This window comes from Saccostrea echinata, unplaced genomic scaffold, assembly GCF_033153115.1.
Source record: "Saccostrea echinata isolate AGI-Se365-2 ecotype Australia unplaced genomic scaffold, CSIRO_AGI_Sech_v1 ptg000052l, whole genome shotgun sequence".
Classification (NCBI taxonomy): Eukaryota; Metazoa; Mollusca; class Bivalvia; order Ostreida; family Ostreidae; genus Saccostrea; species Saccostrea echinata.
This window is the reverse complement of record NW_026889801.1, coordinates 4,523,619-4,540,913: the sequence shown is the minus strand read 5'-3', so window position 1 is coordinate 4,540,913 and position 17,295 is coordinate 4,523,619. Positions and strand designations below refer to the sequence as shown.

General features: G+C 33.2%; 1 protein-coding gene across 12 annotated transcripts in view; it reads right to left on the bottom strand.

Annotated features, from left to right (window-relative positions):
- LOC133204112 (neuron navigator 3-like) overlaps positions 1-17,295 on the bottom strand; it is a 160,142-nt gene that overhangs the window by 4,913 nt on the left and 137,934 nt on the right. For 9 of the 12 annotated variants that reach the window (XM_061339873.1, XM_061339866.1, XM_061339869.1 and 6 more), the window contains 12 exons: positions 8,994-9,077; positions 7,702-7,740; positions 5,594-5,816; positions 4,291-4,427; positions 3,794-3,972; positions 3,390-3,537; positions 2,909-3,062; positions 2,101-2,198; positions 1,317-1,406; positions 928-1,096; positions 571-742; positions 173-388 (listed from right to left, as the gene is read on the bottom strand). In XM_061339873.1, coding sequence (XP_061195857.1) covers positions 173-388; positions 571-742; positions 928-1,096; positions 1,317-1,406; positions 2,101-2,198; positions 2,909-3,062; positions 3,390-3,537; positions 3,794-3,972; positions 4,291-4,427; positions 5,594-5,816; positions 7,702-7,740; positions 8,994-9,077 — 1,709 coding nt within the window. The remainder of the gene's footprint in view (positions 1-172; positions 389-570; positions 743-927; positions 1,097-1,316; positions 1,407-2,100; positions 2,199-2,908; positions 3,063-3,389; positions 3,538-3,793; positions 3,973-4,290; positions 4,428-5,593; positions 5,817-7,701; positions 7,741-8,993; positions 9,078-17,295) is intronic. The other 3 variants (XM_061339870.1, XM_061339867.1, XM_061339871.1) reach the window with 3 other exon arrangements.

Here is a 17,295-nt window from a genome sequence, read left to right as displayed (position 1 = left end):
ATGATAATTTACTATACTGAAACCAAGAAATTGGGTAGCTAATGTTAGATAAATCTTGAAACACCACTCTAATCTCAGAAAAGTCTCCAACAATAAAAACAAAACTGTGAAAAATTATTCTTGAAGTTTGATATTTCTTCCATTTATGCACCTTTCTACTACAAACACCTACCATTTCTGGTACTTGACGCTGAGGAATCCATTGAACACTTCTCCAAGAGACCCCACATGATGAAGGTTGTCTAGAATAATGACACTAGGGAGTTCCCCTACCCCTGTGTTCTCACACTGCTCTGCGATGTTGGCCAGGTACTGCCGTAATTCCTTGGCTGACTTGTGGTCCACATTGAATGTTGCCACTGAGCCAGCAGTAAGCTCCTTTCCAGATCTGAATGATAAACATTGGAATTAGATGTATACATATCACCTTTCAAAACTGAAGAGACATATACAGTTGTATTCCAATGAAAACAATAAAAATCATTTTTCTTGATCCTGTTTAGTGAATTTTGCAAACAGTTGCAAACAATGTACACACAATTGAAATGTAAATCATTAAATTTTATTTACCTCAGAACCAGGTGCTCTGCCAGTTTTTGAGCCAGGTAAGTTTTTCCGGTTCCACTTGGTCCACAAAGTATGATCCTCCTATGCTCCAATAGCAGAGAGACGTACCGCTGGACTATGGATTTGGGGATCAAGGTCTCAAATGCCAGAGAGTCCACACTGTTTTGTCTGGTTCCTGTAAAAGTAATAAATTCAGAATTTATTCCTAGTTCATAACCTGAAATTCTGCCAATTAAAGCTTGAAGATTTGTAAATAGATTTGAGCTTCAGCAAAGTTTACATTACATAAAACTGATTAGGAACAAAACATTTTTTTCAACGTTTAAGTGTCTCTTTCTGGATCAGAAAAACTTTTCGTACCCTTCAAACAAATTCCAATTTGCATAGTATCACCAACAAGGTACCCAATGGGAAGTAACTCTGGCAGTTCAGCGTCCTTTGTTCGAACAATCTCTGCAATGTGATATGAAAAGACACTCTCCGCACTGAGCCCTAGGTTTGTCACAGGATCAACTCGTAGTACATATTCCTGTAATAAAATATTATTAAACATTTAGACATCTAGAAATATGATTGTTACATAAGTTTTCAAAATTCAATCTTTTACAATTGACAAGATAAAAAAATACTTCATTGATTGTTACATTTGTAATACTTCACCATTAGAAAAGAAATTTAATAGAATTTTAAGATGAAGTTTTCAAAATTTGATCTCTTACAATTGACAAAATAAAAAATACTTCAATCACCTTTAATATTTTTCTAACAATATTATCTAGGATGTCCCATTTTGTTTTTCCACTGACAGAGAGAGAACCTATTAAAACTTCAGCTGGTTTCTGCAACAAACAGAAAAAAAACTCTGAATAAATTGCAAGAATTTCCACAAGTTCTGTAAAACATATGTACAACTAAATGAATCTCCATTTAATATAAAAAACATCTTGTGCCAACAAAAATATGCGGAGAACCTGAAATTACTAACAAATTACTGGGTAATAGTTCTGTGAGATTGCAGAGTAGCTATAATTATTTCTTATCTTGGCAAATCTGCAAACAGGTGTCTATTTAGAGATAATGTTATATACAGGAAATAGGTTTATCTTCAAGTATTGTACTTCGCATTTGATATTAACATCTTGCTCTATCACTTTTTTTTAAAAATGCACATCTGAATTTTAGTTTTCAAACAGATCTATAGCTTTATATTGACAGCAGAATATATTTAAAGGTATTGAAATCTGATCATTCTAAACTTCATTTTTTTTTTTATTCTGAAGGGCACATGACAAAGTGCAGTTTCAGTACATTACACTAAAGCATTGTATGAATTATGTTAAAATGATAATGACACAGCATGAGTCTAATCTTGACAAGAAGATGGGATCTTGCTATCAGTGCACACAAGGTTTAAAATCATATATTTTACAGATATCAAACAAAAACATAAAAAATGGATTTAATCAAATATACAGGCATTATGAACTGAACTTTTCATTCGAACACATTCATTTATGCTCTATAAATAACTACCTCTACTCCCTCCCTTAGGGGGTCAGGATTTGACCCCAGGTAGACAGTCATGGTCACTCTCTTCCCATCTCTATCAGGGGTCTCTGATAATATCATTTCTAAAAGAAAGAAGTACAATTTGAAAATATAAAATAGCGAACTTTTGGATTCACTGAATATGTACAAGTTCTGTTATAATCCTTTCTCTTTATTCTGCCATAACACTTTAGAGCTTAAAATGACTCTTAAAAGGTAAGCCATATTTCTCTTCACGAGACTTTCTTTCTAGGGCCTCTATGTAAGCTGCTTAATGGTTCATTGTAATACATTTTCTGATTTCACCAACGTAGATGTATATACTACATTGCCATTGTGAATACTCCATAGCGACAAAACTACTGTAGTAAGTGTTTCTGCCATGTCAGGAGAAAAAGTTACAAAAGAAATCACTTGCACAGATCAGTGCAATGGTTATGCAAACAAACAATGCAATAAAATGCAAACAAAGGCAATGTAAGATAACCAACACACATGTCCATTCAGGTAGCAGGGTATACAGTCAAGTGCTAACATCGAAGATAGGAAAATTAATGAGAAGGCTATTTACAAGTTGCATGTATTGAATGCTACATTCAATCAGAAGTTGGCCTGTCTACATAACGGCATAGGTATATAATGTTAAAGGCTCAGCTGAGATTTACCCTGTACAGACTGGCATCATGGTGAAGTCCACGACTCTTTGAAGCCTTTTCTTCCTTTTCTGAGCACTTTCATCGTTTATGACTGGGTAAAACTTAACTATTTTATATATTTTTAATTGAATATTTACCTAGACTAGGCTGTTCTGTAATACTGAGGGACCTCTCTAAAGATTCACTACTGGTACGATTATGAACTATGGAATTCTGGGATGAATTTAATGGACGAACATGCATCATTCTTTGTAATCTGTCATTGTCTGCTTTCAAGGCACTCATTTCATTCTGAAAAATAACAATAACCCTAGCCAAATGGATCTTCCAAGTTATATCTATATATAAAAGGGTACATCTGAGTTGTCTGCCTTTCATTTGCTGACAGGTTCATTTACCTTTATTGACCAGACCCATCTTTTTGGAAAAAATATTTCAATAAGCTTAACAGAAATACAAGTGTTTATCTTTTTTTTAAGCAAAAACAATACACATAACAGGGAATGTCTCCATTTAATCAAAATGCCAATTGAATTTTTGACATGGAGCCTAACTCAGAATTGTCTTATTTCAATCATCTATCGTAAGAATAATGTAGAGGTTTCTCCGATTGCTTACCTTCATTTTATTCATGGTCTCGCGGAGTTGTTCTAGCTGGTGTGCAGATGACAGGGCCTCCAGTCGGATGTCTGTTAACTTCATGTCTTTATCACGGAGCTGTTTCCTCAGCTCCAGAACAGAAGTGGCATCCTCCGCCTCATATAAACTGTATAGAAAAGACATTAACATTCTTTATCTAGGAAAGTAATTCAAGAAAAATTTTTCAAATCACAAATAATCTGTCTACTGTACTTCTTCATCAATATTTGCTTCATCAGCTCCTGAAAGTTTACATTCTTGTCCCATTTTGAATACATCATTCCCATGGCAACTCTTGTTTTACAACAACATGAGAATGACAATCATTTAAAGGTAATTGTATGCTTATTCAGAATCAATTTGACAGAAGGTATTCTACTTACGCACTAGAAGAGTGAGAGCCTTTGATAAGGCCCTGACCGTTTGGCATGTGGATCTGTAGAAGTGGGGAGTTAGGAGCTGAGAAATTTGACCTCATCTGCCCTACCTCCACCTCGCAGTCTGACATGGAGCCACTCTTGTTCTTCTTTCTAGAGAAAGCTTTGCTGAAGGAACTTCGAAGCTGAAGAAACGTTACGTAAATATATATTCAATCATGCAGAATCTAGTCATTATAAAATGCATATGGATGAATAATTTATGTATTTATATAATTTACAATACTAAAAATCTTTCAGTTGTTTTGAAGGCATGTTCTGTTAAAAGTTTTAAAAAATCTTAAATATGCATGTCCTATTCAACTCTTCTCTGACATTAGCCTTTTAAAATATCATTTGATAAAACTCCCACTTGAATCCTCTTAAAAATCTTTGAATTCGTTTCCATACGACTCTCCGACATTTTTGTGAAATGAATGGTATTTACAACAAAAGCCACTCACCCATCCCTTTTTCTTTTTGCGGCGCCCTGCCTCCCCGTCCGTGGCTGCCGATTGTTGACTTGCAGTGCTGCACGCACTAGAAAGACTGTTGATACTTGAAACACTGTCCGTGGAAAGCTGTCGTGTGATCCTGCCCTCTGGTGACAGAAATAGAATCAACGTCATCACTCCTCTTCTCAATGCAAAGACTTGTGTAATTTTCAAATCATGCATTGGAAATGAAACAGTATTATGAAAGTTGGCAGATACACAGGCAGAAAAAACAAGAAATCATTCAGGGCTAAGAATGAGGTAATTATTTTTGAAAGATTATTTGCATATGGTGAGCGTTTGTAAAGAGATGTCTGCCATAGTGTAGTAAAATCCTTGGGTTGTAGAGAGACAGAAATCAGCTCTGTAAGAAATTAAACTAGCAGTTCTTGGCTACTCCAAGTGAGCAAGGAGCAATTATAAAGCAAAATAATTAATTACTTAAAATAATTCTCAATCTCGATCAATTTCTTAATTTACTTTAAAAGTATTACAATTTTTGAACAAGAAGAACAAGTATTGCTTAATAAACTATTGATCAATGAAAGAAATATGAATCTATAAGAGGAATAAAATAATGAAAAAGTGAAAAACATTATATCCAAAGGGAATAAATCTAATGAAAAGGGTAGAAAGTAAAGGCATGCAACTACAGTATAGAAAAGCATGCAAAATGATCAAAAAGAATTAAAGTATATAAATAACAGTGTGCCCACTCCACCACCCTGCTTTAAACCAGGGAGAAGTGAAAAAAAGGTTTAAAAAAAAAATGAACGAGTACCCCTGAACTTGATGGCCAGCTACACCAAACTAAGTCATGTCCCTGCACCCTAATTATTCATACTAGATTCTATATTATTTGATTATAAATCCCAGTCACATTGGGGCAAAAGAAAACCTAAGCTATAATTCTTATGAGATGTTTTACCAATAATTTTGGGAAGAGTATGAAAGTCTTTGATTCCTTGCAGTGATGCATAATGCTTTTTCAAGGCTAATAATTAAATAATGGATTATCATTAAATAAATATAAAATTAGGAATTAATAAATGCCATGAAAAACATTTAGTATATGTACTTCCCATCCTTCTAATTTTCCCATTTATCTCAATCGAATAAATCATATGTGCAAAAGAAAAGTGAATCTTTTCTTAACCAGTATATCAAATACAAAAATTTACTAAAATTGTGACAACAGTGATAATAAAATAAGTCAAAACACTCAATGTGATGTACGTGATTTTTAAAGCTAATCTTGTATATCGTTTTTTACCAGTGGGCATCGGAAGGGTATTGAACCCGGGTCGGTTGCCACGGTGAGGAGATTGTTGATGGTGGAGCGGACTTTGAGAGACGTAATCGTTTGTATTGACCATACCCGGTGAGGTGTGACGACGCCCTGCCCCAGGGCTAAGTATTGTGGGGTCAGGTATACTCAGACCACTCTGTCGTTTTAGTGCCTCGATGGTAGCTCTCAGTTCATTCAGCTCTGAATCCTGTAAAAAAGGAATTATGTTGAAACTGAAATACTTATTTCTGCAATTCTGATCGGAGATAAGGCTAAGCTAAATCTATAGATTCTCCATGAAAATACAAATATTAAGACTGTGGCAAAAATAGACACTCAGACCACATGTTAGAACAGGAAGAGATATATATAGAAAGCATATTTATAAAGTTAATATAATTACCTTAATCAGAACAAAATAGTTTCTCACAAAGATCACTCAGAATCCAACAAATAGAATAATGTTTATACAACAATCTATAGAGTCCTGCAGAGCTCTGATGAACTGAAAATAGTTTAAAGGTTTCCCTCTTTGCAGAAAGAGCACAAGACACTTCTAGAGTCTATTGCTATTGAGCATTTAGCTCAGTTTAGAAAATGATTTCCATCTGCCATGAGCCAAAACAGATGCACTGATTATGAAATGTTTTATATTTCAGTGCAGAGCAAGTGAAACCCAAATAAACTGCAACAAAATACACCTTCAGGAATAACATATAATCCCCCCCAAACAACATGCTAAAATAAACAGAAGGGCAATGGAACCATAGCAATCAGAGAATCTATTGGATCCAAGCTAAATATTTTCACTGCATATCGCTTTTGTTTATCTGCGAAATGGCATTTCTTCATGCATCTATCAACCGAAATGATAATATAGAAAAAAGTTTGCTAAAGGTTTCAAAAACTTTTCCTTCTTATGCAATATGTCTCATTTTATCTTCCTGATTTTTGAAAATAACTAAGGTAATATTTTGTTGTTAGAATTCTTTTCCCCTGAAACAGAGAGTTGCAATAACAACCAGTAACCTTGAATGTAATTCATTTGACTTTCTTTGCTCAGAATTTTGCTCAAGTTCAACTGCAGAATCCCTAATAAAAAATTAAAAAAAAAAAAAACCCTTCACGACATTTCTTCTTTTAAATCTGTGTGGGTGAAGCAATGGTATACTGGAATCATGTTTGAACTTAATTCTGCCTGGCAGTGTGTGTTGTTAACCATACTGAATATAAATGACTATTTCCTTATAGCCTGCTCCTTTAAGGCTTTTCACCTTTAAAAGTATAATTTTCAATAACTTCTGTATCATGCATGCATTGTTTAAGATACAATTATAATAAAACATAATCAAGAACAAGGGATTACTGGAATTTTTTCTCTTTATTTGAAGTTCCACCCATAATGTTCCAAAACATTGCAGTATTTTTTTTTCTTTTTAAGTCAACAGATAAAATTCACCATTGTCACTGTAAACCTAGCTATGATAATTATCTATTATCAATGTCAGCTTGCACTCGTAGAATCTATTACACTTCATAAGTTGATCTCTACAAGGCCACAGTTCCTATTCAATAAAGATCATATGATAATGTTTTTCAATTTACTAAATTGGCCTATGATACTACAATATGACTCCTGTATGCCAAATATCACTACTAATGCAGATACGTTCACACAACACCATTTTAAGTTTGCATGCAGAAAACAAATGAAAACAAATCATGCAAATCCTACATAACAAAACAGTCCTACGAGTCCAAAATTCAACAGAAATGTGTGCAATATCTTAATTATTTATGAAAATGTCACAGTTATAGTCACTGACTTTGGTAATTTGTGTTGTATATATTTGATGGTTTCATATTAATTGTTAGCATCCTTTGGGATCACATAAAAATGTATGATATAGTTATACATCTTATACAAGTGCTGCATTTCCTCAGCTGCGCTTTTATGTTAAGGTATATGGAGTATGAAAAAGTACATGTACCAACCAAAAGAAAGAAAAAAACTGATCTACAAACTGTTATTATGCTAAAAATTGGATAGAATTAATACAGTACAGAAGAAAATTGGATGCACTGTCACATACCTTTTCTTGTTTGGAGCGAAGACGAACTTTATCGCTAGCCTATATTGAACACGATATATGTAGCATAAGATGTTAGCAAATCAGATAGTCAGCAAAAAAGGGGGAAAAAATTGAAAGAAAACAAACATCACTGTTGCATTATCATCTCAAAGAAGCCAGCCATTTCATGACTTAATGCAATAAGTTCATGCAATAAAACGGTTAATTGACTTAAGGAGGGAAAACCACTTAATGATGGGTAATGGCCATTCACAAAGTAGACAAAAAGCCCCATAAAGTTGTCCCCCTATTCCTATGTTACCGTCTGGTTTATTCCCTCCCCCCTCCCCTTTCTTACTCAACAAAATATGGCAGGTCTAGCTTTTCATCCTTTGAATGATGATAACAAGAGAAGCGTGCAACATCTCCATATTTCCTGCAGACTCTTATCTCATCTCTGATAAAGTGCTATGATTCATATCCAATATTATAAAAAAATATTCTCCTATAGGTTGGCAACTGGCTCCTTGGAAATATCTTTCTTTAAGAGTCTACCATGACATTTTATCAGATAAAAGCCATGATGTGCCATACGCATATGAGCATTACATAATACATCTATATCATTTTTAAAGCTAGCCTATTATACATATGGTGCAGAGTTCTACAATATTACAGTACAGCTTTGTTCAACTGTGTTTTAGAGTAACTAATCCCTTGTACATCTGGAATTTGAAAATTACTGATGAAACTTGACTTGTCTATTGAATTCCTATCAAAGAAAATTCCCTTTGTATCTTAATCCCTTTGAAATATGCTGATATTACTCAGTACTGGCAGTAAAATTCTATCATCTTCAAAACTTCAATTACTGATGAAAACTACTTCAGCATACAGCATGGCAAACTGTATTTATTATCAAAGCCATCTCCCACTCATGGAAATATTCTTTGAATTATTTTGATCTAAAGGGAATTTAATTTCAAAATTTCTAAAGAAATGAAATTTTCAAGGAAAATGAGTAAAACAAAATTAAGACTGCATGATCAAGATGCATACATCCACAGCAAGCTTTTGCCATTAATTAAAAAAAAAAATTCAAGGCACTAGGGGACACATGAAAAATCAGGAATCAAATCACAATATACTGGAAATCAGAGTTCATCATTTCACAAAAGATGGGAATGTCTTCTTGCAGGAGGAAGTCAGTTAAAAAAAGGGTGTTAAGAATGGCAGCAATATGAGACAACAAGTCTACTAAGTTCCAAAGATAAAATTGGCATAACCTTTTGAAGTGAAGAAATGACCCCTACCTTTTGTTCAGCAGTGGAAGTAAGATGCTGGAGTCGAGCTGTCATATTGGTTAAGCTCTGTTCAAATGCTGCCACCACATGGGCCTAAAAAAGAAAAGGAAAAATGGAACATTAATAACAATATTCAGAAATATCAATATATTCCATAAGAATATTGAAGCTTCTCTGAAAGAGTCCTCAGAGATTCACCACAAAAAAGAACATAGTAGTCATTGAACCAATCTATCATGATATCTTTTTCAATATTACAATGAAGAACCAGTTCCAATAAAGTATATGTCAGATGTGAGAGAGAGCCTTGCTGCAGTTTCCATGAAATCCATCTTGGCTCTAATATTAGATTTTCAGATATCATTGGCAATTATAATTTCATAAAAATATTTATTAAATCTTTTATTCATTGTTTAAATGGAACTTGCCTGTTTTAAACACATTTTTAGACTAAAATCCAATCAGTTTAATATGCTTTTACCAAACAGTACAGAAAAAATCTTTTAGTATGCAACAAATTGTTCACATGATGAACTACTCCAATTGTGTGCTCAAATTCTATTTTCCTTCACTATGTCAACACTCTATTAAAACACAGGATTTTTCAGGCATTAAATGATACAATGTTGAGAAGATTATCAGTGATGTAAGATTCCTAAAATCTGAACAGAGCCAAAGAAATTCAAAATACACCATCTATTTTTACAGAGAAGACAAAAACAAAAGCAGTATATAAAGTTTACGCCCCATCTGTCATGAAATTAACAAGCTCAGGTGAATCTACATCATATGAACTCTTTGTCAACCTGAAAATTAACAGCTAATTCAAACAGACTTGGAGATGCTTTTCTTGTAGAGGGTAATTTTACAAGTTCTGTTGTTTAAAGTTGTATGGAGTGCTACATGGAAGTTTACCTCACAGAATCTGTCTTACAAGTTGGATAAAGTCGTACACACCTTTCATGTCAAAATCTGCACTATTCTTGTTTTAAACAAATTTAAATTTACCTCAGTTTTTCAAAAAAAAAAAAAAAAAAAAAATCAACATCTCTTCAACTAATAAAGCCTTGTTCATATTTATTAATCACAGTTAATCCTAAAAAAAAAGACAATTCATAAATAAGTGTGAATAAAAGATGCAATTTTCAAAGCATGTCATATAGTAAAGCTGGTGTCAATTTTGATGATTTTAACTCTTTAAAAATGCCATTATAGTGGAATAAAAATACAAAAACACTGAGAAACAAATAATCAACAAAAACAGAAAATTAGTCAGTAGAGCTATGAACTTAAAATGGACTTAAAGTTAGAAAGTCCTAACATTAATCAGAGAGCCCAATCACATAATGTTTTGATTCAGATGCAATATCCCAACTAAACAGATAAACATCCAAGGACTCCTGGAATTTCTATTCAAACACTCTCAGCCATACAATAACTCTTCAACAGAAGGGAATAATTCATAGCTATTTTACTGTTCATTTCATGAAATCAATATGCTATATGACCTGAAAAACAATGTGAATAATTGGCAAATGAATAGATAATCAGTATAATCAAAATCGAATTCTTTTATCTGATGACGATGCTGTTTTTCGCTTGTTGTATGTTGATTTTTTTGCCCTATAATATCCTTGGGGCAAGATTTTACACTTCTCTTCAATTTTCACTTCCTTTGATCAATGTTGGCAGTTTATCTTGATTATGCTAACCATAATGACTTTTATCTAATGGTTTATACAGGACAATATGGGCTGTTCACTTTCTCTCTTAAGCTTCTCTGGGACAATATATAATTCATATGAAAAAACTTGTAATTCTTATGTTAAATAAAGAGAAAAACAACAGTATTAGAAGAAAATAAGATCTAGTCTATATAATAAACCAGATTAACAAGGAATAGCAACTTTTGACCTGATTCTTACATTGTCATTGTGATACCCCTCTTCCTTAAAACTAATCACCATAGTTACATAAAATTATATTCTCTTTGCATGTTCAGCTGCTACCAAAAAGTATTTACTCCTGCAGTGCAGTTTATCAACAATGTCTATAGGATGTGATGCATTTTTACAAATTTATGAATATTAAAGCACAATGAAGTAAACATCAAACATTACTCCAACAGCCCTGCTAGCTGGAATCGTCATAGGAACTCACAAGACTACAGTGAGCACATCAAACCATTGCACAGTGGGAGACCTGCTGGTGCCAAAAATGCAGGAGAATTTTTTCTTCCACAATTTCTTATCAACAGGAGATTCCTGCAACTATCAGACCCTCAAAAATTTATCTGAATTCTTACTCAGCTGAGAGATCCCAGAATTTAGAAAGACAAGAAAAGAAATAGCAATGCTCAAAATCCATGGTGGTTTCTTGAACTGAAAGAGTTTGCCATCTGCATGGAACCAATATATTATGCATATATCTATTCACACTTTCAATGGTATGGGATAATTTGTAAGCATTCCCACATCATAAAAGTAAATTAGTATCTAGTTATCCATAATAAAATTTTCTGAAGTGCAACAGAAGCCAAGAAACCTGATAGTGGACTGCTCTCACTTGGGAGATTTTTTTTTCATAAAACTCCTCTGGGTGGTTCCATAAATACCCACTCTGAACCAGAGGATGGGGGTGGGTGCCAAAATGCTCCCCAGGATATAGATACAGCATATAAATACTCGCACATAATACCTTTGCAATACACAAATCATGCAAAAAGGATGTGTATCAAGTTTGTCTCGTGTCAGGAATTATTCATAATCATTGATTTCCTGTGATGTGATATTCCCAAAAGCATTAGCATTGGTATGTAACTTCTCTTAATTAAGATGTGCAGCTGCAACATCAAGAATTCAACAGGATGTGCAGTTAAAATCATTTAACGCATTTTGCAATAAAAACCTTGTCACTCAGAAAAATACATGTGTATAAATTCTGATAATCTTTAGAACAGACCAATTTTCGTTTATAGATTTCAAGATGAAAGTAAAATATTCTAACAAGCCCCCGTTTATTATGCAATAAACATGTTTTCTTTGAGAAATGATTTTTTTTTTATATTAGAACTTGCAGAATTATAACGAAATGAAATAATTAACCCAATAATGTACTGTAATACGTAACATTTTCAACTCTCAAAACTGGTAATTTATTTGGGTAATCTATTAAGGAGATGATTCAGCCTACTCTTACCAAGACTTCAGGAACAGACTGGTAATTAATTAAAAATCAAATCGTCAGCATCATCTGTCTCTCAATTAATTCTCATTCACTCCAAAAATCAATTCCTTCTAATTCACCTGCAAATGCAGTAAGCCCTCCAACAGCAAGTGTTACAAATTCAAACAGAAATGACTGACGGCAACAAATATAGCCCAAAAAACTGACAGGTATCCCTATGTATACTATAAGCAATTGTTGAATATCCTTAAGAAATAGTAACACAGTTATCTTTATCTTTTTTCCAATTATTAAACATTCTTGATTATATATACTTTAAACAATTAATAATCATTCTGAAGTTTTTTCTTGCCTGCAGTATTTTCGGCAAAATTTCTTACTGAAGGTTTAGAAGCTAAGTCTACAATGGTGCTGCCAATAAAAAGACAATATCAAGGGGGAAAAAATAGAAAAAAAAGAAACAAGCTATGAACAAACAAACAAAAATGAATGGACAGTTTTTAATCTATACAAACCATATATCCTTCATTTCCTGCACTGTCATAAAGAGACTCATACTCGGATTTTTCCTGCATTTTGTCTGTGCTTGTAGTAACTTTCACAATTTATATAGATTTTCCTCACAAGATAATTGTTAAATTTAATGTAATTCCCTCATATTTCAGTCTTTTATTACGGCCTCATCAGTCTTGTTGTAAAACTTGGGACAAGTGTGAAATAGAGAACCTTCTGTTTTTTCCTCCCTCCTCAGTCTTAGTTAATCAGAAATATTGATAAATATCTTGATTCCAATGCAAACACTTGTGAGGAAAAAAAATATGATCCTCCGTTATTTGATGAGAGCCCCGATTAAAGACTCCCACAACATCCAAAGGAGAAACTGTGATTGGGCTACTTAACGTAAAAATCAATTAAAACTTGTAATTAAAGAAATACTATACAAATTTGCCACTGATGCTGAATTCAGTTCCTCTCCTCACAAGGACAAATTAGATAATGATGAAGTCTCACTCTGTCTCATCTAAGAAAACACGAGTTGAAATTAAGAAAAAAAAAAAATATGATGAATGCAGATTCTAGTCCAGTATTTCTTTCAGCCCAGCAAGAGCAAATTTACCTCCATTCAAGAGCTACAAGTTCTCAAGTAAACGCCAAATACATCAAACGTGTCAGTGGTTCATATCATATGAGCAAATTGATATTTGCTGACTTTTTACACTTTGCTCATATAACTATAATTACAAACCACCCTGTCAACACGGAATCAATATATCCACCCTTTTGCTGCAATTATAGGGTTTGATGGTCACTGTTGCAGTTATTTTCCAATACTACTTAAAGCTCCAATGAAGGGTGATATAAAAAACCAAACTGATTAGATCAATACCCCACTTTAGTCTATAAATAAATCATTTATGATTAATATTTCTATATCCTCTCCAGAATCAGTGATATCAGTTTATCATCGGCACATTTTTTAATGTCATTTGAGCTCCTCTGGAAAAAAAGGTTACTCGTTTAAAAAAAAAAGGAATAATCTTCAAAAGATGTAGAAGTTGCACAAAAAATTCTAATCTATTAAAAATCTTGGATGTTTTGTGAGTTTTTCGCGGTGATGGTCCTGTATAAACATAAGGAGTATGTGGAATTTGGAAAGACAATCCTTCAATCGTCAGAATGATGACATCACAGAAAACCGGGATCTAGGGGATAAAATTTCCAGAGATACCAATCAACTGATAAACCAATATCTTAAGAGTTTCTCCTGCAAATCAAAAATATCATAACAAATGCTTCAATTTCACAGACTTCTGTTGGTATATTCTTGATAATGCCCCATCAGTGTTAATGGTACCCAGAGTAAATAGGTTGTATAATCCCTCAATTTGTTTTCTTCCGCTGGGATGTTTGGTTAAAAGCACTATCAATACACTGAGGTCAAAGTTCGTATGATTCCAAAGAAGTTTTTGCCAGAATATTTATACAGCAATTACACATTTCCAATAGTCAATGCTTTTATTTTTAGTTCTAATGAGCTACCAAATTTTTTTCTGGTATAATTGAATTAATTAGAAAAAATCCAATAGGAGAATACACTCGACTCATTTACAAGCAGGCCAAATAGCAGTTACAGAAATAAATATGATTTCTTTAGCACTAAATTCATATTTTTTTCTGGTTGCTTATTCGTTCCAGCAGTCATGTAGCTTCTTGATTATACATACTCCAATTTCATTCCACTTTCAAAATTTTTGTAGATAAGGTGTCTGAAATGTAGAATCTATCAGTGAAGAAGTCAATGGTCATAAAAATTCAGTTAATCAACTTTTCTCATGCTCCAGAAAATTGACCAACTCTGTTGAAAAAAAAAAGGCATCCCTATCTCTAGATGCAGGCAAGTCCCAAGAGGTAAAAACTCTTCTCCTTGCTGACGTACGTGACAGAAAAAAAAAGAAAAAAGAATAGACTCAAATTTCAGTTTATGTGGTGATCATTTCAGAACATTTGTACTGTGGATAATCAGATCTCTGGGACTAGAAAAAAAGGAAAGTCATTAAGATTTCTCAGAATTCCAAAGATTCCAAACCCTGTGCTCTTCTGCTTTCAAGACGTCAAAAAGAAGTTTTGATGAGCAATAAAATAGTGTCATTTATGTCAAAACTTTGTGGACTCCAAAATGACGTAATTCTTCTACAATGCTGCTGGTACCAGCAGCTGTGGTATTGTCTGAGAACAGCCTAATGTTTGTCAAAATCAGTTAAAATCACTTGCATCTGGCAGAGAATAAAGAAATAGAAAACCATTAGTTCCTTCTTTACTTCTCAAATCTGAGTTGTTCTTGAGTCCTTTCTTTGAATCCATTTCCATAATTTGAACTTATAGCTATGGTCACTCATGGAAGTGCACTCTCATCAGCATCCATTTGCATATCATCTGTTTTTTTCTTTTTGGCAGATATGAAAAATTAGACCACACATCAAATATTTATCTAAACCTAAGAATTTGTGATAGTGGAATATTCTTAAAACTTTTAGGTTTCCATGGAATAATGATCTACTGCTGACTTATCATACACGTAAACATGGAGCAATATTCAGGCACAGGGCAATTTCATGTAGAAACCTCATCTTCAACTACAAAATGGCCTTGTATTCATTAATTTATCAGTGACCAACAACTCTACATAAAAATAATCCCCCTCCCTATTTCCCGCCTCAGAATCAATGAAGCCACTTTGTTTTGATCTGATGTCATCGGAAGTCAAGGTCCCTACCCTTTCCCAGTTCTACAAGAAACTTAACATGGCAGAAGTTATGTTTTCTTGCCAGATGCCCTGTTGTTTCTGAAACTTTAATTTGAGTTAATCCCTTTTAGTTGGACTTTGCCATGGTGAGAAATAAGATGATACTGTGCTGCCTGTAGAGCCAGAATCAAATTTAGAAATCTCCATGCCACATTTAAGTTTAAGATTCCATCTGACTTCTTGGGAACTGGGTTTAATTTTGCAGTATTTCTGATTTACCCTTCATCTCATCATGAAGTAGAAAAACAAAATGTTGTAATCATTTGTATATACCTTCTGCAGAATCCTTACAAAATCAATGTATAATTTCTATCATATATCCCTAAATTTTTGTACCAAAAGACATATGATGACTGGGGATGGACCACTTTGAATTAAATAAATTTTCCCTGTAAAATATTCTTCCATAGAGGAAAGAAAAAAAATCATCCCTTAATAAATATTTTGTTTATTGTCATCTCAGTGAAGGAGATAGATCTTTTTCAAGATGATCTACAGATACTGTATATTGGACAATAAACATATACAACCACCTTGGGACTTCTGAACACATAACATAAAACACATTACCAAATGTGAGATAAATTTGTTGCCTCTTCTTGCAATCACTGGAAAGATCAAAATATCCTGCATTTCCTGTTGGCAAAACTGAGTACTAAGGGCAGACAACTTAGATATGTTCAACATGCTGAGGTTGCTTAATTTGTGGTTGTTATTTTTGTCCGAATGCATGCAAGTGGAAACATATAATAGCTTGTCACAAATCACAGAAGCCCGGGGGTACAAGTTACATTATTCTTCCAGTTTATGAAATACCTAGGTCTACATACAAGCATAATGAACACTTAATGTTCTGGAATATAATACATATTTGTATAATTGAAGTACATATAAAGTTCATATATTTTTTAGGATTTTAAACCATTTACCCTTTTCGATATACAATTCTGATTATAGAAACCATTGTTATCAATATGAAAATAATAACAACAGAAATAAATGAAGCCTATAATCAATATTTCATAACTAGAATGCCAAAAAACATTACTGTTTTTCCTTGATGTGGCACTATTACTCATAGCTATAAAAATATCATAAGGCATTAATTGCCTTTATTTGGAAAATACGGATTGAAATAGAATACAAGAAACTGCCAAATTTGATTTTGTGCAAAAACAAATCTGTTTTTTTTAATATCTCTAGATAATTTTTAACCTAGGTCTTCCAGTAAAGTTCCTGATTTCTTTACATAAAATCACAGGCTACTCAAAATGAAAAACAAATTACCACAAAAAGCTTGAATTTGTTCAAACATCATTTTTTAATGTTGTTAATGTTTCACTCTTGAATAATTAATTTAATGTGAAAAAAATTGGACATAAAAAGCTTCAAAACCACACAATTCACTTCACAACAAATATATGCAAACAAAAATGTCTCACAAATCTCTTTATTTTACACACATTGCAATTTGTATGGATAAAATCCCCATGCATTACAAAGCAGAAGTGTTTTTGTGAAGAACATACTTACTCGTTTAACCTTTTCACAGCAAGATGGAAAGAAAATGTAGATAGTTTATATATGCATGTAAAACAGCAAAGTTTGTGCAAACATTCTAAAGAACAAAATTCATACAGTGAAACCTGCCTTTCTTTATAACACATAAAATATATCGGTCCAAAATTCAGGTCTTGACTTAATACAGTAAAACCTCATCATCTTATACTTGATGGGACATACTGCATGAGAAAAAACTTCCAAGATGTCCAAACGGATTCGAGACCATGGTATGGTATTCAATATATCAAAGTTGAAGAT